The sequence below is a fragment of the Colius striatus genome, chromosome 23 (genome assembly GCF_028858725.1).
Source record: "Colius striatus isolate bColStr4 chromosome 23, bColStr4.1.hap1, whole genome shotgun sequence".
Taxonomy (NCBI): Eukaryota; Metazoa; Chordata; class Aves; order Coliiformes; family Coliidae; genus Colius; species Colius striatus.
Window position 1 is genome coordinate 1,615,577 of NC_084781.1, and position 23,485 is coordinate 1,639,061.

The window sequence follows — 23,485 nt, forward strand, 5'->3', positions numbered from 1 at the left end:
CAGAGCTTTGCAGATCCTGTTCTTCAAATGGAAGACACCAACTTGGATCTCCTGCAAGGCAGAGCTGGGAGATACAAGTGGCATATATTTGCATAAATGCCTTCATCTAGTGCATCAGAGACCTTATTCTATCAATCACAATGAAGCCAGCACAGACAGCAATGGCTGCACTGAACAAAAACCAGGCCCAGGGCAGAGTGCATCCTGTGCAACAAAACCACGTGGTTCGACTTACTGCCACTGTGGGGTCTGCAAAGGCAAGCAGAAAGCTGGAGAGAATCCCTGCTTGGGCCATGGGAGCTGCCTGCTTTCACAACTACCTAAGCTGCAGCAGACAGAGGCTTCCTGGGCAGGCTGTTTTGTGGCACTGGCCCACGAAGGGCAGGACGCAGAGAAGGGAGTGTGGCTCAGTTCTGAGGTCACAACACTCTGTGTTCAAGGGTCTGTCATGAGACCCAGGCCAAAGCATCATTGCAGCATCACTCAGTCTGACATTTCTGCTTTCTAGTGCCTGTCGTTTCTGTTTCAACAATCTACCTGTGACAATGAAAATGAACAATAAAAGCCACAAGAGATGGCTGGAGTTGATGTGTCCCTCAGAAGGGGAACGTTTGCACCACCAGTCTCTTGTTTCCTCCTTGCCATTCCCAGTTTCACCCCAAAGAAAAGATGTTGGAAGTGTTGAAATGTCACACATCACACACTGTAACTAGCACTGCATCCTTTTTCTTTCATTCTTCAGAACTAAAGCTTAGATTGGCCATTCTGACATTGAAATACAGGCAGATGCTGCTGTGATGTCACACAAACCCATCCCCAACCATGACAAAGCTTCTCAGCCTGCTCTACAACTCCAGACAACACAGTGGATGGATTAGCCTATTTCAACCTTCTTGGAGGCTCTCATTTGTGTTGATTTATCCTCAACATTCACAGTAACCCCTTTTAAACGTGTTGCAGACCTTGTAAATGCTTTGCTTTTCCCCATGGAGCTCTGCAAGGATTGCAAACACCATCAAGGGCCCTTGGCAGCCCACAGGTACAGCACAGACTCACACAGGCCTGGGACGTTCCCTCTGGTGCTTTAAGGACAGTGGTTATTGGTTAAGACTTGCAATTACAGCCTGCAGAGTTCAGAAGTCCTCACACCACCCCTCCCAGGGTTTGATCCTTCTCTGTTTCTTACACAAAAACCACCCTGTAACGTTCTTTAGTGACCAAATGCACGTGGCAAACTGTCTGCACTCTGGGAAAGCACAAACTCCTTTTGCCTAAAATCCTTCCTTGGATTTCAAGCATTGGTGGGTGGTTGAGCTCAGTCTTCTTTCCATTCATCCCTTCTTCTATCACAGAAAGGGATTTAGTTCACATTTCTTTTAATAACAGCAATCTGTATCTGTTCATGTCCTGAAAGCAATCTCCTACCAATTAAACTGTGAGATCTTAATTGGCAAAACAAGGCAAATCCACCTACACTGCTCTAAAAGACAAAACCCAAAGCAAATCCCTCTCTCAGCAGCTCTTACCAGTAAAGTTTTAAACCTTACCTTTGTTATTTGCTAGTTGTAATGTAATCTGTTCAAAGAAATCAAAAGGAACTCACCTTCCCACTCTTCAGAAACACTTGGGACAGGTCTCTATATGTTCCCACTTCTTAAGAGATAACAAACTAGATCAGTTTGTGGGGTCTTATGCAGAGAAGCTGAATAGAGAGTTTAAGAAAACCTCACACAAAGCTTGCACTTGACAAGCTGACTTGTGTCACAAATACAACTCCTCAGCATTTCCTTTCAAACCTTATCTGGGAAGGTTTTTGCAGAACCAGGCATCAAACAATAATTCTTTGCACCACTAAAATGATACTTACAAATGGGAAAGAGGGGGATAGAGTTTCCTTGGTGTAAATGCCAAACTGTAGCCTGCCAAACACAGCTCAGATTGAGCTGGATGTTTGAAAAGTCTGATGTTCAAAAGCTTTGGGGGGTTTACTGTCTGCTACAGAGCAAAATGACAAACTAAGTGGCTTCTGATGGACCACACAACACACAGACTGGGTCTGCACAGTCCAAACTGGGAAAGGCACTGCAGTATAATGCACTCAACCCCAAAGTTAGGGGTTTGTAGCTTATTCCTCTAAGGTCTGTAATCTAAAATTGCCACAGTGGCCAAGTGTTGTCCTCCCATGCTGTTTTTGCAACACATCACAAAGACCTGGAGCCTTTTACATTCATATGGGTTTAGCTTTAACTAGCAGAACTCCTTTCCTGAGTCCACCTGAGCAGTGAAGGAGGTTTGTGCAGCCTGAGCACCAATGCCAGTGGTACAAAAGGCAAGCAAAGTGAAACTTGCTTTAGAGTCTTTTTTTCCTCTCTCCTTCAGTATTTTTGGCCTGATACAGATGCATTCTGCCAAAATCTCTCCCCCACTGCACTATCATTCCATGAGCTTTTTCACACCTCCCATTCAATTCTAATGTGGAGCCAAATCTATCCAGACACCGCTGTGACAGAATGGAATCTTTCCCTGGACATGAGGAGAGGCTGTGTGAGATGTCAGGGCTGAAGCAGAAATGCTGCTCAGCTGTGCAGCTCTTTCCATGCCCTGCCAGTCATTGAATCCAGATACCACAAGAGTCTCAGCTTTCTCAGTATCCCAGGCAGGGATGCACACTAAACCATGAGAGGTGAATCACAGAGTAATTCTAGCTAGCCAGGGGGATTACTTTAATAGAAAGAAAAGGATGACTTGCTCTATGTCCATCCTTTAAAGGGATGAGGCCAACTCTCAGTGCTTTCATTTTAGGTTAGTTAAACACTTTGCAGCAGCTGGGGACAGTTCACAGCCTCTGGAGACTTAAGCACCTACCTTAAGTCTCAAAGCAAAGCAGCATCTTCTTTAGCCAAGGCACAGAATTCACCACGTTGTCCCCACAACAATCACTTCTCAGAAACAACCCTGCAAAGCAGCTGAGAGTCTGCCAGAAGCTGAGCTGCTGGGCTCACCTCCACCACTGCCTGTTTGCTGCTCCTGGGGCTTCCTCCTGCACAAACACATTCTGGAGGGTTTGGGGACACAACTACACCTGAGGGGATCCCATCAGAGATGTCAGTAAGGTGCCCAACACAGGCAATTTGGAAAGATGTTCACTTTCAGCCTCCCTTCCCTCTCCCAAGAGCACTATGTACATGTTGTGCATGTGTGTCTGTGCACCATAAGAGCTGACAGCACAGAGGAGTTACTCTGTGTGTTTCCATCACACTGCTGTAGCTCAGCTTGTGCCAAGCTTCACCTTCAAGACAGAAGGAGGATGCTTTGCTCCTGGCACACCCTACACCAGGGTACACACAGAGGCAGTGCAGGAGAGCAAAGACATTGGAAATTCCCAACCTGTCTGTGGGTACTGATGCCACTACACCAGTACAATCTGACAGCAAATGCTTTCCTGCCCCACACCATCCAAATTAACCCTCAGCTGAATTTGTTCTGAGGATGTCCCCTGTGAATGATGACTTTAAGACATTAAACACCATCACCTGTTACGTAGCATTTTACCAGCTCACTCTCCCTGTATTAGCAGAGGGGAATCTGTGCTACAAAGCTGCACATTTATCTGCCCAAAGCAGCAGGGAAAGAATTTCATACCAGATGTCTGGAGACAGCACTGGGACCAGATCAAGAATCCTCATCTCCATCAGCAACCCCCCTGCCCAGCATCGTCCCTCAGGTCCTGCTGAGAGCTCAGGGTGGCCGTGTGTCACCGTGAGCTCCCCCACAGCTGACAGGCTGCAGTTTGTGACTCCAGGCTAATCACTGTGCAGCTCTGCACAGACTCTAGTGAGGATTATTTGCTTAACAGACTTCTTTTTTGTCCCTTTGATGCTCCTTTTCTTAAACCCAGCTGGTCACAGCCTCATAGAGAGCATCCTTTGGAGGACTGAGCTAGTGAAGGAGTGGTAAACACCCACACACGCCAGAGAAGAGTGTCACATCCAAACATTATGAGGCTGTGTTGCCAAAGATTAAAGCAACACTGCCTGTAAAATGAGGTGGGGAGAGAAAACATGGCATTTACCTGACAAGAGATCTGTACAAGGTAGACCAGTTCCTTGGATTCGCAGCCGTTCCTCGTTACTTCATTCTGTTCCTCCGGGAGCGAAAGCTACACCAAGGGAGAGGGGAGGGGGTGGAGAAAAGAGGGAGAGAGAAAGACCAGGTCAGTGAGCAGGGATAAGCCAGGCATGGAATAATGCAGGAAGCACAACATTCACATCAACTTGCTCTAAGACATGCTGAGTATCAGGGAAGTGCACGTCTGTCTGGAGTTGTCAAACTCTTCAGCGTTGGGGGCTCACACAGACCCTGGGTTTGGAATCCTCAGCTGACAGTTGAAAACTAAAACTATCATAGGAAGGCAAACTGCTCAAGCCTGGGATTAAACCTGCAGCTTAAGGAGCCTGTCAAATTAATTGTTCCCTGAAAATATCTCTATGAATGCTCATGTGTCAGCTGAGAGTGAAGCCCCCTCTGCTTTTAGTTGTGCATGTTCTGTGTTCAGGCAGACACTAGGTAATAAAACATATCTCCCCATTTCAGTGTTGTCAAGCAATTTACCACAACAGAGAGCTTGATGGCACCATTCATCAGACACAGAGTCATTAAATACAGCTTTTTCCAGAGCAGTGAGGAGAGATTTCACCATGGTATCACTGCACATGTACTCAGAGCCCTGACTAGTGCTACTACCAGTCCTGCTACTCCCACTAATGCAGGGTTACTCTACCATCAACCACCTCTCCAGAAAACCCAGGCAACCTCTCCCTCAGCCACTCTTGGCACTTCTCCTGTGCCACTGTCTCTTTTTCAGCTTCTGGACAGCCTCTCATTCCACCTATAAATTCTCCCTCCAGAGTGAGCTTTTGTGTCTAAAGCTTTCCAGTGAGAACCTGACAGACTTTCACACACACACTCACATCCTCAGGTGAGCGTGCAAGAAGAGTCCCAGAGATGAAGCTTTCCAGCTGCTGGGGGGGATCTTTCACATGGTGAGCTTAACTCCATGAAAAGAGGCAGTTGTAAGGATTTCTAAGTGTGACTTTTCTGTGTGTGTAGCAGGGAGCAGCTTGCTGTCACTAATGGGATGAGGTAAAGAGCACTAGTTACTTCTTCACCACACATTTCTGCACCTTCCCTTTATCACTCTTTGCTGTCAGATTTCAAAGTGCTACTAAGTTTTGAAACTAATAACAGTCAAGGGAAAACAAAAGCATGCAGCAGAAGGAAGCTAATACATGGCTGGAGGTGCTGTCCATGTTTGCCAGGTAACAAGGAGTTCCAGTTCAACTAAACAAGAATTTCCTACTCAAGGAGAAATGTTTCCAGCAGTTAATCTGACTCAGTTTACACACACCTTGTCTATCAACCCACAAAGACATTTCAGGCCTTAAGTGCATCAGTATGTCAGTGCAGGCTCTGCTTCATGCCAGCAAGCCTTGTTTACCCAAGAAGCCAATGGCCAGGCAATGAAATGGCCACCACACACAGGCAGCAGCTCCCAGAACAGGAATTCAAGGTCTGACCCAGTGCAACACAACACAGAGTAGAAAAAGGAACAAGTTGAGTTAAGCCCAAGGTCCAATTGCATCACCTTTCACTGCCACAGCCACCACTAACTCATGGCCCTCAGCCACAGGATCCCTCCAGGTCTGGGGACTCCACCATCTCCCTGGGCAGCCTGGCACAGCACTTGACAACCCTTTGAGAGAAGAACTTGTTTCTCATCTCCAATGTAAACCTCCCCTGGCACAACTTGAGGCTGTTTCCTCTTGTCCTGTCACTTGGGAGAAGAGATGTCAAAGTACTGTTCAAATTTGTCTCTACACATCTAGAGACAAGTTGGTCTCTGCTCTGCCTCTCTGCACACACCCACAAGGAACTGCTGAGCATGTTAAATCCTGGAGCAGACAGGCAATTTTTCCCTCTCCCAGCAAATTCCCTGTGTTGCTTTACACAGCTGACTGGTGAGAGCTGTAGCTCCTCACACAATGATGGGTAACTGTAATGAACTTAAGAGCAGCAAAGACTTCCAGGAGCAGGAGGCCAGATGAAGAAGCAATCAGGATCCCACAGTAACAACATTAAGTCCCATTCCTTACTCACAGACCATTCTGCCAGGAAGAGCAGTGTTTTGCTAGCCAAGAATTCACTGATCATATATATACACAGGCTTGGAAATGCTTCTGCTTCATGTGGCCTGAGAAAAACCAGCTCATCTCTAGTAAGCCAGCAGATAAAGACAGTGATTACAGGAGCCTCCTGCAGAGGCTAATTGATTGGTTATTCATCTCGTAGAGATAAACAGCAGCAAAGGAAACAGGAGAGTTAAGTTATATGGCATGCCCAGAAGGCTTATTCAACAGCTCAGGGCTTTTACAGGGTACAATTCTGCCAGAACAGGGGTTAACAAGGACAAAACAAACACTCTTGTCTCTCCAAAGTGGCTTTGGAAGCTCCCCTCTGCTCTCCCCCTCCAAGAACAATCCCCCTCGCATCCAACTCTGGCAGATCTGTGCTTGGAGCAGAGCAGCAGGTGTTTTAAAGACTCATTTGTTTGTCTGGAGCTCCACAATTTCCAGCCTACTGGGAACCTGGCTGGAGGGAGCACACAGGAGCTGCCACGTTCCCCACACACAGATCCAAAAAGCAAAGGATGGTGACTGTGGAGAGGCCTCTCCTTAGAGCAGAGGCAGCTTTTAAGGAGCCCTTTTCTCTGTCAGTGTGAGCACTGGCAGCAAAGATATTTAAATACAACTTTTAAGTTGGTTTAAGTGCAATTATTGGGGTTTTTTGTTGATTTAAAGAGTCATATTCTTGTGTGCTCCTCTTACAAACTACCACGACTTTGAACAATCATTTTAAGGCTACTGAAGTGCCAAAACCTTACCAGGGAAGAGCTGGCTTTGCTTTGCAGGCTCAGTGGGGCTGTGCATGCTCCTCCCAGCTCTGCCTCTGCCCCTCAGATCAAAGCAAGCTCCTTGAGATAGCTTTGGCTTTAATTTCCTTGTTTACTGAGTGATGTTGAACTCCATCATCCAGCTCCCCTGATGAAAGGATCGTTTAGGAACAGCGTAGATTTGTCTATGCACCTTCTTTCTGTCTACTTGTGCTCCAACAAAGCCATGAGCACGTTGATCTCAGGCAGGGAGTCACGTGGAGCTGGCAGAGAGTCAGTGTGTGGAACCAGCAGATGCTTAAAGAAAAGGTTACAAGAGTTTTGGCAAAGCCATCCCATGAGTGTGATCACTAACACCCTGAACTCGTCCTGCTTCCAGTGACAGAACTCATTTTGCAGGGGAATTAGTTTAAGGTTAGATTTTCATGTGGAAGGCACTGAATAATTAGATGATAATTAGGGAATGAAAACTGGAGGGGAGGAAAATATGGTTGATTCCTTCTCCCTGTAAATCTTCAGACAGGGAGCTGCTGGAGAGAGGCCAGCACAGGGCCACCAAGATGCTGAGGGGACTGGAACAGCTCTGTGAGGAGGAAAGGCTGCAGATCTGGGGCTGTTTAGCCTGGAGAGGAGAAGGTTGAGGGGAGACCTCATCGATGCTGATCAACACCTAAGGGGTGGGTGATGAGAAGATAGAGACAGTCTTTTTTCTGTGGTGATAGGACAAGGGGTGATGGGTACAAGTTGGAACACAGGAACTTCCAAGTAAACACAAGAAGCAAGTCCTTTGGTGCTGAGGTGAGGGAGCCCTGGCCCAGGCTGCCCAGGGAGGGTGTGGAGGCTCCTTCTCAGGAGGTTTCCAAACTCATCTGGACACGTTCCTGTGCCCCCTGAGCCAGGGGAACCTGCTTTAGCAGGGGCTGGATGAGCTCTGCAGGGCCCTTCCAGCCCCCACCACTCTGAAATCCTGTATTAGTCAATAACTGACACAGTATTCAGCCATGAGAAGGAACTATGAGCTTTTCCAGCAAAAACTTTTCCACAGTCACACATATCCATTACAAAGCCTGAGTTGTCAGACACATTTCTGGCATCTCATAGCTGAATGCTCACAGAAACATGCCTCTCCTTGACCCTGAACTGCAGGGGCAGCTTCTGAGGTGTTGCTGAGCTCACAGTCCCACCTCTGATCTGGTTTGCTCCAACACTCCTGCAGCACACCACCATACAACCCACCATGAAGCAACACAGCAACTGCACCCACCTCTGCAGAGTGTCATGCAAATGCACCCTTCTCATGTGAAAAACGCATTTCTTGGCCAATCCAATGGAATTAAGCACATAAAATGAAGGCAGCTGCTCTCTGTGGACTAAAAGCAACCACTATGGTTTGTATATAAGCAAGGTAAGCCTGATGAGCAGAGCCACTCCTGGCACTTTCTGCCACAGCCTGACCGTCACACAGCTGCCCTGCAGCAGCTGGCACAGCAGTCCAGGCAGAATGAGGAGGTCATAGGAAGGATTTGACCTACTCCAGGTGGTCCTGCTCTGGGAGGGGGGTTGGACTGGATGAGCTTTCAAGGTCCCTTCCAACCCTTAAGATTCAGTGAGATGGGGCTGATGGCAAGCACAAGCTTCCACAGGTATCCACCTCAAACACAGAGCACATCTGCAGCAAGAGAAGAGGTGGCAAGAATGCTGGAGCAGCTTTCTTTTGCCAAGGAGTTTGAAGCCAGTGGAAAGGCTGATGCTTTTCCTGGCAGAGGATGTGTCATTGTTCCAAGGAAACCTGGTCATCTTTGGACGTTTTTCCATGGTGGAATTTAAGGTTAACTCCCTGGCAAAGGCAGCCAGACACATGCAACTGACATTGCTGCTGCTCAAACTCAGCCAGAGCCAAAAGCTCATTACATTTCCACTCTTCCAGCTGATACCTTTTTTTTCCTGACACTATTAGGAACAGATCTTTTTGGTGGGGTGTTTTTTTCTCTCCCTAAACCACCACACACTATTTTAATGTGCCCCTGATGTCTGTCCCCTCCTTCATTTATGATGTTTGTGCAAATGAGTAAATCAGACAAGGGGGAAAAAAAAACCCACCCCCACAAGACAAATGGCACTTTTATACATCACTTTGGAATGTATGTGTTGGGTGAAAAAGCATGTTTGATGGCCTAGAGCAAGAAATACGAGGCTAATTTTCCTGTGATGTATTGCTATGTGTTATTAAACAAACCCCTAAAATCTACAGCCCAAATATCTTTGGGGATCCTGAAGGAATTAAAAGCCTTAACAGAGATGCAACCTCATAAGGAAATTACTTTATTGCCTCTCTCAGCTCCAGTCTCAGACTCTTAGTACCCTGCTGATTCAAATATCATCTTCATCTTGTTCATTACTCACATCAGTTTGTCTTCTACCAGGGCACTTGTTATCTGATATATCTGGAGACATCACATTTGAGGTTGGCAAGTCTTTTAAAGGAGGGAGAAGTTTTCCAACCAAGTGCTCTGACAGCATGAATGCATTTATCTGCACTCTTCTTTCCCCCCCCTTCTCTCTCCAGATTTATCTTGCTAAACGTAGTAATTACACTCCCACATGGTTCCTCATCAGCTCCTACTTTCTCCTTTTCATCAGGCAAAGCTCTCCTGGGGGAGGCTCAAACCTTCCAGGCAGCTTTATCAAGTGAGGATGATCCAGCTGCATTGAAGCATCTCATCCATGAGCCTGTGGCCACCAAACTTGGGTGACATTGGCTTTGAGGTTCACTGCTCAGTTCCACTTTGGCTTTGGGTGCTGAAATTCAAACTCCAATGCACTTCAACAGCACCAAAAAAGGTTACATGTTCCCATGGAGATATCCTGGTTTCCCTGAATACCACAGAATCCCTTCTTTTGCTAGCAGGAGTCCACATCCAGTCACAGGTGTGCTCAGAAGGGCAGATTTTATGCAAGTACAAGCAGTAAGCAAATGTTAAAGGTTGTGGGATGTGTGTTTTGCCTGTAGCTACTTTCAGAACTATTTTAAGCCTGCAAATCACATGAGACCATTTTATTCTTGCCTCTGGAAGCATGATTATCCAGAAGTCAGCATCCCTTCAGCTGAGCTTCACCTTCAGGACTGATAAATCCTGCTGTCGCTTCGAAATGTGGCACAGCTAGAGAAAAAGGCAGATCCTAACTCCCCAGCAGGATCCTGGAGGTGCTTTAATCACCCTGGATGCAATAACAGCTTCACACATGCACAAGATCAGCTCCCTTTTGGGTTATTTAGTGAGTCTGGGTTCAATATAAGCTTCCAATGAGGTCATTCACATATCTAGGCACTTCTGAGAGAGGCTGCAACAGCTGTGACCCTCCTTGAGTCCCTTCACAAAGCAAAACTGTTGCAGGGGATAACTTGAAAGGCAGAGGAGAGCGTGCTGGGCACCCATGCTGACTAGAAGATGGGGAAACCAGAGCTCCTGGGGTGTGACTGGCTGCTGAGATGCTTTAAACACACACCCACCTCAACTCTCTCATGGGTGAGAGATGCCTGTGGCCATTGGCATCACCTTAAGATGGCAGAGAAGAGAGGATTTAATTACTCCTCGATTTGGCATCTGATTTAGAGGTTGATTCCTGAATGTAATGCTGGACAAAGGTTACTATGGCTGTTTCCACAGGCTTTGTTTAGTGGAATGCCTTCAGGGCAGGTGAGTGCCCTTGCTCAGGCAGAGCAGAGGAATACCCCTGAGAGCAGGGGGACAGTAAAACACACCAATGTGCCAGCAGCAGCCAGTTTGGGGCTGAAATTCAGCTTTTAGCACTAACATCCTCACCATTGGTCTGAGAGATGTGAGTTTCCATTGCATCACTCTCTGAGAATGACGATTGCTTTCTTGGTGATGAACAACCATACTTTGTGTGTATGTAGGTCCTGAAGCATCTTCTTTATCAGGAAGGATGTGCAGAGGTGCAAACAACACCCAGTGAGGATGGGGTGCTGAGGTAACCAGAAAAGATTCCACTGCAAATATGGCAGCTTCTGACCTGATGGGTTTTAGTTTACCACAGTGACTGGTGCAGGACAGCTCCACTCTGGGCATTAAAGGCAAAAGAGAAGGTGCATTAAGGAATAATAACTAAGCCAGCAACAGAAAACATGCAGCAAAACCAGTGTCACGTTCCTGTTGCACATGGAAGGCAATTCCTCATGACTTCTACCCTTTCCAGCCTCACAGGCAGTTTTGGAGAGGTGGATCCTCCCTGTGCCACGTTATCAATGGTAGATTGTGGCTGTAATGCTGCTCTCCCCCACGAAGCACAGCAGGATCTCATTTGTGCCTCTCTGAAGATGAAATCTGGAGTGACCTTGGCAGAATTTACCCCTCACTGCAGGCAGAAATGTGCAATTTGGAAAGATCTCACTGCTGACCTCCGATTCCAGGCCGAGCTGCCAACACAGGCAGCTTATGCATGTGCTGCTGGAAGTTTGTTTTAACTCTTAAGCCAAGTATACTTGATGCCTAAGCTTGCTGAGACAATAAATCTCAGAGAGTTGTATCAGAGATACTCTTTTTCCCCCCAGATTCGCCTGTATTAAGTTGCCAATGTTTCCTCATGTGGTCTTGCCCTTTTGTTTCCTCCAAATGTGTAAGGAGGTCGGTTTAATATTCATAAAAACTCAGATGCAGTCATCAGGGATTCTGTTAGGCAAAAAAACCCAACTTCTCAAGGTCTGAAAACAGAATGTTTTCATGAAGTTTAAATATCTGATGTTATTAAAAACAAAGTAAGGAGCCCTCCCCCTGCATGGGGCTGTGTGCAGAGCAGTGCCTCGGGCACTCAGTGATTGCCAAAGGGGACACAGCATCCTCCATAAGCTCATTTTGCCACCTGTGGCTTCTCTGGGTGAAATCTGCTGGGTTTATGTCTTGTTTTTAAAACTGAGTTGCCTACTGAGAAACTTCCCCACTCCACACATTTCAGGCTACAGAAATAAATGGCCACAAGAGAAATCTAAGCCCCCCAAACACTGTTAGCAAAGAGAAATCTCACATGAAAGACACAAGGCTCAAAGCTGCTTTTCATCATCTTTGGGTGCAGCCTGGATTTTCTGGCTCCTTCACATGGTTTTTTTGCTTCTATAATGACCTCGTTTGCTTCTCCTTTTCTCATGGTGTGGGGGAGAAACTACTTCCAGTGCCTGAGGTTTCAGAAGACAACAAGGAAACGTGACACTGAGCAGTGGCTCGCAAACAAACCTTCACCGTGGGCACGGGTGGCTGTGCTTTCGCCAGACATGCAACGGGGTAATGAGTTACACATGGTGACAACATGGAAAGTCCCTGCGTTCAGGAACTGTGACCACAGCTGGGGAATCACTGCCAGGGTGTATTTTAGAGTATGGATGGGTGCAGGCTTTCGTGTTCCTTCTGCAAATTCATCCTCAAGAGCTTATTAGGCCGTGAGCAGGCCCCAGGGGTGCAGCAGCAAGCGTGCATGTGTTCTGCTGCACGAGCATGTGCTTCAGGGACTGGAAACTAGCAGCCAAATGAACAGAAACTGTTACTGCCTCCATCCATTCCTTCTGACCACCAAGAGGTGAAAACACTGAAGTGTTGCTAGCACACCTCTGATGGAAATGGAAACCAGTGCTGTTCCAAAGGACAGCCTGTAGGGTAAGGCCGGCCTCGGATACATGGATGCATCTGGTTTCACTAAATACAGAGCCTCCATTATGGCATGTTGTTGATTAAATGCTTGTTTTCTTGTTTGGGGAAAACAGAGCATTCCACTTTGACAGGCACAGGAGGATCACAGAATCATATAATTGTTTAGTTTGGAAAAGATCTTTAAGATCATTGAGTCCAACTGTTCCCAAAGGACTGCCACAGCCACCGCTGTGTCGCAGTGTGACACGGTGCCACAGCCACACACCCCACGGCCTCAGCACCTCAGCTGTGGGATCCCTCCAGGGCTGGGCACTGCCCCAGAGCCCTGGGCAGCCTGGCACAGGGCTGACACCCCTCTCAGGGAAACAGTTCTGCCTCAGCTCCAGCCTCAGTCTCCCCTGGGGCAACTTGAGGCCTTTTTCTCTTGCCCTGTGGCTTGTGACCTGGGAGCAAAGATGGCCGCCCCTCCTCCCCTCAGCCTCCTGTCAGGGAGCTGCAGAGAGTGCTGCTGGCTGCCCTCAGCCTCCTCTTCTCCAGGCTCAGCACCCCCATTCCCTCAGCCCCTCCCCAGCCCCTTGTGCTCCAGCCCCTTCCCCAGCTCAGTGCCCAGCTCTGGCCACGCTGCAGCCCCTCAGTGTCCCTGTGGCAGTGAGTGAGGGGCCCAGCACTGACACAGCCCTGGAGCTGCAGCCTCCCCAGGGCCCAGCACAGGGGACAATCCCTGCCCTGCTCCTGCTGCCACCCCACTGCTGATCCCAGCCAGGCTGCCCTTGGCCTTCTTGCCCCCCTGGGCATGCTGCTGGCTCCTGTTCAGCCGCTGGCACCAACCCCCCCAGGCCCTTTCCCTGCAGCAGCTTCCAGCCCCTCTGCCCCAGCCTGTGGCTGTGCCTGGGCTTGGGGAGGCCCCAGGGCAGCATGTTGATGCCTCACTCCACAGCCTCAGTGCTGACACTGGGTGTGCTGAGGCACTCACACTCTGTCCAGGCAGACCTGGCCACCACTGCTGAAGGAAAGCACTGACCAGGGCATTGCCTATAGCCCCGTGAGGCTGTGCAGACAGCAGGGCTCACAAGGAAAGGAAAGCAAGCAGTAAGTGTAGAGCAGGCAGAAGGAAACGAAAACAATCTTCAGGCACACAAACGATACCTTTCAAATTCATTTTCCACAAAACAGCATCAAGTAAATGAAACATTTCCTTAATAAAAGCAATTGCAAGGATGTGTTAAATGACTACAAGTCTTAAGTTGCCATTAATATTACACTGCTGACAAAACACAATTACAAACATTGCAGCAGCTCCTGGTAAAGTCACCTCCAGGTACAATAAACCAGGCCCCAAGCAGAGGGGTTTGATTTGGTTTTCATGTAAAAAGAGTTTGAAGACACATTTGAGTGCCTTTTAAAGTGCATCATGCAAACAGTTCTGGACCAGGCAGAGGATTCTGAACTTCACAATCTGTTTCAAACCTTTGAGATTTGTCTCTTATTAAAGTTGTACAGGACTTTTCAGGAGCTTGTCCCCTAAAGCTTATCAAGTTAATTCCCAGCTTGTAAAATGTGACAGATAAAGAGATAAACAGAAAAACCCCAACTACTCACAGAAATGTGTTGGAAGGAATCATCACTAAGAAAAAAGCCACAAGTCAAACAAACAGATTCCAATAATTCATTTAAATCTCACAGCTGCTGAATTTTGTGTGTGAGAAGCCGTGCAAACAGTGGAGGATTCTGAAAGCAGCCAGTCCAAACAGTCCTCTCCTTGCTCTACTCTGACTGCTCAGCCAAACACAAACAGCTAAATAAACCACAAAAAAATAAAAGCTCTCAGTTTCTTTGACTCCTGCCAAATACTAAGCTCAGATTTTTGAGTAACGGGGGTACTGTATCACTTGTCACACTAGCCAAAAACTCACATGAAAGGTGTCACTCAGCCTGATAGCAAAGAGTAGAGGGGAAAAAAGCTATGTGAAGAGATGCTCTTTATTCACATATGCAAATTTGGGTGCAAGGGATAAAAGGCTTAGTGGGCCATTTGAAAAGCCCAGAGTAAAGACAGGCAGGAAATAGGAAGTGGTTTAAGTCCAACTCTCCTACACAAAAAACAAGGAGAGCTGAGCCAGCATAAAGGGAGAAGTTACAACACATCCTAAAATCTTATAGTGGCTTGGGATTTCCAAAGGAAGGAGCAATGCTAATTCTCACCACTGTTTTGCAGAGGGTCTTGTAGGATGCTTTGAGAGCTTGGAATGGCACTAACCTGCCTGAAGCAGGATTTCAGAGGCAGGCACATGAGCAAAGTCATTCCTAGAAAGTCCAGATGCTGCTTTTATCTGGTTAATAATTTACTGGTTCTGAATGATATAGTCTGGTACAACTTGGCTGGCTGAAGTGTGTTTTACTATGGGCCCTGTCAGCACAACTTTTAAGATGGATATTGTGTGTTCCTGCACCTGGTTAAAGCTTGACACACATCTCTGTTCCACATAGATCTGCAGCAAAAAGAAACATCTAACAAAGGTTTATAGAATTACCTCAATGGAAGTTCAGAGTCAACACACATTCACTTGATCAATAGATATTCATTTCTATTCCAAGGATTGTTTTTAAAGGAAAGACCCATGAAAAGTCAAAGAAAAGGAAACAGACTACAGTGTTCTCCTAAAAAGAGGCTTTTTTGCTATACCTATCCTCACATCAAAGGTGTTCTAGGCATTATTAGCAACAGTTTGGAATACCTCTTGTGCCATAAAATGCAATCTACTCCTATTTTTACTGGCCCTTTAGTAGAAGATATACTAGAAGTTTAAACATTCACTCTTGCTGAGGTAGGAAACCACTATGGGGATGTTCCCCAGCCCCACTCCCAGTTAATTCCTTATACCCTCATTAATATAGTTTCCAGACTGACTTCCTCGGTGCAAAAAACCCTTTCAAAGGCCACAGGTTAATCCCTGCAAGGAGAGCCACAACTTGCATTTATCCTGAGCTTTACAATCTGTAATGTCAGACAGTCTGCAGGAAAATGCAACAACCCCCCACCCCCAAACCCCTTAAATCACATCTGATCCCTCTGCAAAGCAAACGCTGCCTGTTACAGCCTAAGCTGAATCGTTCTTCAGTGCCACACGAGCACTTGGTGCCATCCTTAAGGCAACCTTCTAGCTGGTTGTATTTTAGCACTAGCATTATATCTTGCCAGTAAACAAAAAGGATCTGATATCAGGCAGAGAGGATCTCTGAAAGGCTGTATGCACTACTTACCCCTGCCACAACGATCTATCCTCTCCATGGATGGGATCCCTAAGCCAAGGCCTAACAGTTCCACATCTCTCTGTAGCTTCCCAGCAGCTCATTGAAAAAACCTTGCAGGCATCAGCTCCGAAATGCAAGAACTCCAGGCTAGTAAAAATCAGATTAAACTCCCCACATTCTCCTCACTCGCTCTCTTCTCTTCCTGGGGCTGCTGCTTCTTCAGAGGAACGTGCCTATGAATAGCGTTTAAGAGCTGCCTCCATAGCTTTGGTAGCCGTTTCCACACTGCCCATTTCATGCTCAATTTGCACTGGAGAGAAATCAGTGGTGTTCCTTTCTCTCGAGCTCTCTCTCTCATTGGAAAGGTCCCACAAGACAAGCCGGAGAGTTTAACAAGAGCCAAGAGAAACAGAGAGGGAGGGAATGCGTGCAGGGCTTGTGTTCAGTCTGCTGCTCCAGCGCAGGAGAGAGAGGAGGGGAAAAAGAATGACAGCAAGCTGCCATCACATGTCTGAAACCCCAGCTCAGTTTAAAAGCAAGCTGATTCCTCATCCTTCTTTCTTTTCCACTGGTATCAAACTGCATGAAATTCCTCTCCTGTCCCTGGTGCTGTGCAAGCTGGGAATCAATGCAGGATGTGTGCTCTAGTGCTGGGCTACAACAGTTCTCTGTTCACTGCACATATTCCCTACAGAAAACAAGTATTTAAATGATGAAAAGTTTGCTGTCACAATTTTCCCTGTTCAGTTAACAGCCTAAATATGTCCAAGGGGTCTGTGCTACCACCATGAGTGATCGTCAGGCATCTGCCAAACCAAATCCTGCAGGTCATTATTCACCGGTGGGATTTTCTACTTCAGCCCCTCGGCACTAATAACAACCAGTAACATCAAGATCACTCCTTTCCCTCAGCCTAAAAAGTTGGGTTTGATTTTAAGGCTGCATGGTAATCTAGTCAGTGAAAGTACTTAGTCCTACGGAGCACCACACCACCTGATCAAGGTGGGAGCTGCTTCTGCAGGGAGGTTGGACTGGATGAGCTCTAAAGGTCCCTTCCAACCCCCACCATGCTGTGATTCTACCTTGCAGTTAACATCATGTTCATCTCTCCATTATCAACTTCTCCAGGTGAATAACACAAAAGTTTCTGTGAGCCTGCCCCAGCAGTTTCCTAGACAAATCATCTTCCTCATTCCAACAAACCCAATCCCAAGCAACACCATCGAAACCCACAAGTTTCCAAATCAAATTGTTCCTTTGAACAATAGAGAGAATTCAGCAGAAGTGACATCATGTGTTTTCACAGAATCATAGAATGGGAGGGGTTAGAAGGGATCTTTAGAGATCAACCAGTCCAAGCCCCCTGCAGAAGCAGCTCCCACCTAGATCAGGTCACACAGGAACGTGTGCAGGGGGTCTTGAAGAGCTCCAAGGAAGGAGCCTCCACACCCTCCCTGGGCAGCCTGGGCCAGGGCTCCCTCACTCAAACACTCAAACAGCTTCTCCTTATGTTTCAATGGAACTGTTTGTGTTCCAGCTTCATCCAATCACCCCTTGTCCTGTTGCTGGCTACTATAGAAGAAAGGGATGTCCCAGCCTCCTGACACCCACCATTTAGATACTTGTAACTATTAATGAGCTCCCCCCTCAGTCTCCTCTTCTCCTGACTGAACAGTCCCAGGTCCCGCAGCCTTTCCTCACAAGGAAGATGCTCCAGTGCCCTGAGCATCTTGGCAGCCCTGCACTGGCCTCTCTGCAGCACTTCCCTGTCCCTCTGCAGCTGGGGAGCCCACAACTGGCCACAGGACTCCAGCTGAGGCCTCAGCAGCTGTGGCAGAGCAGAGCAAAGGGGAGCAGAAGCTCCCTGGCCCTGCTGCCCACACTCTGCTGGATGCCCCCAGGCTGCCGTTGGCTTCTTGCCCACGAGCCCACGTTGCTGCTCAGGGGCAGTTTCTTCTCAGGCAGCACTGCCAGGTCCCTCTCCTGGAGCTGCTCTCCAGCAGGTCACCCCCAGCCTGTGCTGGCCCAGGGGGTTGTTCCTCCCCAGCTGCAGGACTCTGCCCTTGCCCTGGTTGAACCTCAGCAGCTCCCTCTGTGCCCAGCTCTCAGCCTGCCCAGCTCTCACTGCCTGGCAGCTCAGCCTCTGGGCAATCAGCCAGTGCTCCCAGTTTGGTGCCAGCAGGGAACTTGCTGAGGGTCCCTCTGTGCCCTCACCCAGGTGGTTGATGAAGATGTTGAGCCAGACTGGCTCCAGTTTTGCCAAGTTAAAACTCTTATTACTACCCAGAGCACAAGCAAGATGAGGTATTTATTCTCTTCCTTAGGCTGTTAACTAACAACAAACTCTTCCTGGCTGCAAACCAAACGCTGCTTCCGACACCAGCTCCCGTTAAATTGCAGTGCCTACCGTTGCAGAACTAGCAGCCAAAGAGAAAAGCCCAGCCTGGCTCCAAAGGAAACCACCTTCAGTCACTTGTTTTAATTGACCCTGGTGAATCTAACAGCAGCCATTTGGAAACAGGCACTTGGATATACAAAGTACACATGCCCACTCTTGTGTGCTGTTCGTTACACCACAGGCTATGCTCAAAAAGGGCAAAGTAAACATCTTCCATGTTTCTGCTCAAAGCAAAGCTAATCCAACATAATGATGGGTCTTCCATAGCCACATTTGTACAGTCATTTCAGGCTTTCTGATAGGATCCTGGCATGTTCAGCACTGACCTTGCACCTAGCTGCAAAGCACATTTTTCAGTCCCCAGCAAAAAGTGGAGCATTTCAAACTCTCTTCTGAATGGCTCCAGCTTCAGTTGCTGTTGTTGTTTGGGTCTGTGTTGATTAACACATGTAAATAAAGGCATCTGGTATTACCTCTCTCTATTTCCATTTTAATTAATTGAAAGCAAAACAAGATTATTCAGAAATGAGTCCTCCCTGGCAGCCTTTGCCATGCTGAGAGGTCTAGTCAGTACCTGGGGAGGCACAGCCCCCCTCCTACAACCATCCAGATCTACCCATGTTGGATATCACACCCTACCAAGAAGGGTGTTGGAAAAAGAAGTGACTTGACAACAGAAATCATATGTTACCCACTTCTCAGAACAAGAGAGGGAAGGATTCTTCTGTCCCACTGTCAGGAAGAATTCCTCCACGTGCAGGACTTCAAAGAGACAGCTACAAGACCAAAGTCCAAACAAAGAGCATGGATGAAGTGATGTTGAATCTATTCAACAGTGGATTCAAAAACCAGCGAAGGCAGATTCATATGGCCTCCAATTTGCTAAGGTTAGGGGTTTGAACTCAGTATGGATTCATTACTGTATTCCATAAGCCATGAAAGCACAATGGTAACAAGGAACTCGAGATCAACACCACAGGAGATGCTCTGAAGCCCATGAACTGATTCCTGAGACACACATTAATGATGTAAATGAAGCTAAGGACCAGAGAAAACCCCTTCCTCAGCTTGGGCAAATGATTCCTGTTTCTCCTGCCCTTTTCTGCTCCCCAGCCCATCCTCCCTGCAAAGAACACGCAAGCAATCATCAAGCCTGCTGCAGCCCATCGAGGTGATGCATTGCCCTCTGCACACTAGATGGCAATGCACGACAAACCATGGGCCACACCGTCTGCATCCCGAGGTAAAAAACCACCAGGAACATTATCTCCCTCCTCTAGGTCCCCTGTTCTGTAAGGCTGAGCACAACTGGCTGAATATTTACAGTGTCCAAACAATGGAGACGGCTCTGTAAGAAGAATCAGCCACTCGGTTGCTTCAGGCCAAAACAAAGAGGCAGTGAAATGAAAAGGAGCTGGTGTCTTTATTTATTATTTAGAAGGAAAGTGGTTTGCCACAAAACAAAGAGTCCTTTCTCTCACTGTCTACCACAGGACACTTACTTTGGCTGGGGCAAATCGATGTGCACCAACTCAACGTTCCCCTTCATCCTGGGCAAGGGATTTAAGGATATGAACAGCCTGGAACCTCTAACATGTTATTGCAGTGAAGCTCATTGAGAAATGCATTCATCTAGTGCCAAAAAAAGATGCAGGCACTGAATGGAAATGTTTTTTACAGCTATATTAGATGTACTTTTTAACCTTCCTGTACATGGCATTGCATAAAACTGCTGCCTTTCAAGGGCAGTGCATTAAACCCCCTGTGTTAGTTATGACTGCCTTTCCTTCTCCCAGCTCCCAAATGCATTCAATTCTGGGGGAGGTCAGTGACAGTTTGAGGCACAGTCTGCTTTCCCATTTGCTGGGAACAAGCATATTCTTCCTCTGAGAGGACTGAAAACTGATACAGTCCTGTCACTCCAGGCCATCAGCTTCTCACTCACTTTTTCTGTTTTCTCCCTCACTAAATCAATATTAACTGGTTTTTTTCCACACTGATAACAATCAAAGTCACTGGGGAAAAAAAGACAAATACCTGAACTATCAGCTGGAGTTTCAGGGCAGAAGGAACAACAACAAAAATAACACCTAGAAGCAACTATTTTGATGGGGGGAAGAGTCTTGTGGCAATGAGAAGCTTCATTTGCTTAAGGTAGTCGTTGATCCTGTCACATTTTCCTTACTCAGGGTGCAGACAGGTTTAACACTATGATTTCTCACCTTCATGTCATCCAAAGAGAGGCAAGTTATGCTAGTTTCAATGCACAGGCCAAATCAAGAACTGTGCTGTGCTAAGTAACGTTTCTCCTGCATTTATAGAAAACCAGGCACAAGGAGCAAAGCTCCAAGGAGTAAAGGCAGCAAACAAAACTGAAGGATGCACACAAGGGATAAACAGATGTACCAGAAGGCAGCAGCCTGGTTGTATCATATTTAGAGGTGGGAGTGACAAATAGATCTAAAACCTCCTGGCTTTTATTCCAGCAGTTGTTGGGTGCAGCTCCTACCCCAGCCCCTCTTAACAAGTGGGATCCATTGCACAGCGAGGAAGGGAGGTTAGAGGTGACAAACCATCTCCTCCTAAGGTCTCCCTCTCCACAAACACATCTGCCAAGGAATTCCACAGGCTCAGGAGTGTATTTCAGCTATCCTAATGCGTTCCTGAAGCCTGTTTTCAAACTGAGTCTGTGTTACCTTCCACTGGAAAAGGAAAACCTGGCCTTTGCTCCACACCCCCCATTTTACCCCTCTGTCACCACATCCAGAGGGACCTATACTCTTCCAGCTGCTGCCTGCAGGTACACAGCCCCCTTTCCAGATTGGATGGAGAGAATAAGCTCAAGAAGGTGACAAAGTGTACCTTTGCAAGGGAGATTGTAAGCAAGTGTAAGTAATGCTGACTGAGTTTGCACAACTATGTGCTTCCACACAAAGGCAGCTCTGCAGGGTCTTCACAAGCCTTGTGCAACAAACATGGACAAACCTTCAGCATTCAGTAGATAAACAGCCACCATCAGAACTTCTTTTGATGTTTCAGAAAGAAAAGACTGGAAGCTAAAGCAAAACAAGCTTTGCACATCATCTGTGTGCAAACCACGTCTTCCTGAGCAAGAGTTTGCAGGACAACAAGCAGTGAGGGGGGGAATCAGTGTTACAACCACATCTGAGATCTCCTTCCACGGGAAAAGTATTCTTTATTATCTGGCTAAATACCAACTTCTCTTGCTGACAAGAGGAGCAGCAAGTGAAGGCAAATAATCTCCCCTTAGTTGGCAGGAGGAAGTGCTAAAAGCTGAGGGGAAGCTCACTCCGTTTCCTCCCACGACCCCAGAAGTGGGAAAGATCAACAACCACTCATCTTTACAAACCAGGCTGTGTGAAACCCAGTGCTTCTGGCATTTAGCTATGCCTACATCCCCCCTGGCTTTACATAAAGGTTAGTCTATGACTAAACTGACCATTTTAATGCAGTACAGGCCCAGCACAGAGCTGTAGGACTCCCAGTGCTTTCCAACTCAGCCTCTGGCCTTTAGCCACTTGGCAATTACTCTGTCAAACTGGGGAGGAGGAGGGGAAGGTGCAAACACCATTTTGTGCACCCACACATGTGTCTACAGGCATGAGAAAGGATGTTTTAAGATTTCACATCCCAAATCTTGCCCCTTGGCCTGTTGTTTGAAACAAAGTCCATGTTCCCCAGCTGGGTTCAGAGGCACAGTGTAGAACTGACATGTGGTTCAGATCACCACGGGCTCGAGGTTTTGTATGAAGCATGGAAGAGGCTCAATGGAAGCATTTCCCCTCAGCTACTCCCTCCTGGGAAAGGGGAGGCTGGAAAATGAGCAGGAGAGGTACAAGGTCAAACAGATCTCTGTAAAAGATAACTTCTTCTAGGAGTAAAAGCCAAAAGTTTCCCCCTTGGCCAGATGTTGCATAGAAACTGCAGAAAGAACTGGTACAGCTGTCTGGCTGTAAGAGCAAAGTCCAAGGGGATAGCACAGACCTTGCAGTTACTGCATCTCTGCTGCTCTTCTTGTGCAGTTTGATTTTCAGAGACTGGGTCTAAGGGAGAGGATAAATGGCCCAAGCTCTGCATCTTCATCACATTACATAGGAAATTACTGGGAGGAAAGAGGTATTTCCAGGACAAAGGCTTCACTGTGCCCTCTGATTCAGCACCAACACCAACAGGGCTGGTTCTAACTTTGAACTCCATTTGGGTTAAAGTAGCTGGGAATTGAGGGATATTAGGAGGCTTAAAAAGAGTTCAGAGAAACACTGGGAGCATGTACCAGGGGAAATAAAAGCCAACACAGCTTGTCCAGGGTGTATTCAAAGTGCACATCACAGCTCTGCTGTTCCTGCTAAAAGCCATTCATAATTCAAAAGGAATGCACTAACCTAAGAGCTCACTTCTCCAAAAAGAGCTTCCCAGCTCAAATCTAGCTTTTATTTAGTTTTACAACAAATGGCAAAGCATGACACTAAACCAAACCCTGAGCCACAAGGGCAGGTGCATGGAAGTGGGCTCTGAATCAGGCTCTGAGGCCTCTCAAGTCTCACACTTTCCCTACAGCTAAACCACCCTGAGATTCCCTCATCCTTGTCCTGACATGACACTTCCTTTCATGCAAATCCTTTCTATCCCAAGGCTCCAACTGGGTTCCCCTGCCCATTGCAGGATTGCTGAACCTGTAACTATTGCAGGACTTTGCAGATAAAGAAACAGCAAATCATTCAGCAGGGTTTCAGAGCAAATTCCTGGCCTCATGCTGTAGAAATGGCAGGAGTTGTTTTGGTTTTTTTGAACTACTTCAAGCTGGTAAATGGGAACTTGGTCCAAAAATCAGTTGTTTTAAAGTCTGAATGTTTTGACACGTCATGTTTGCACTAAATGAGGTTTAACACTCCAAGCACCATAAAGAGCAGTTACACAGCTTGCACTGAATGTCAAGGTAACCTCAAAGAAGTTCTGTCAGTATGTGAACATTAACTGGCAGGACCAGACAAAACCACCTACCCAAAAGGTGAGGTTTCCTAGAAGGCAGTTGCTTTTATAACCCTATTTATAAGCTTCAGCAGACTTCCAATAGAACAGCATTCATTTCAAGGCAGGTTCATGAATCCTGAACATACAGAAACTATATGGCACTATATCCTTTTATTCCAAACTGTGAGACTACTGGATTTATGGGTATCTATTAAGCAAAAGTCTTCTCTCTAC

At 47.0% G+C, this 23,485-nt stretch overlaps 1 protein-coding gene across 3 annotated transcripts in view; it reads right to left on the reverse strand.

Annotated features, from left to right (window-relative positions):
- The window catches only part of ARHGAP32 (Rho GTPase activating protein 32), a 221,410-nt gene that overhangs the window by 78,506 nt on the left and 119,419 nt on the right, over positions 1-23,485 (reverse strand). For all 3 annotated transcript variants that reach the window (XM_062014052.1, XM_062014049.1, XM_062014051.1), the window contains one exon: positions 4,073-4,159. In XM_062014052.1, the coding sequence (XP_061870036.1) occupies positions 4,073-4,159 (87 nt within the window). The remainder of the gene's footprint in view (positions 1-4,072; positions 4,160-23,485) is intronic.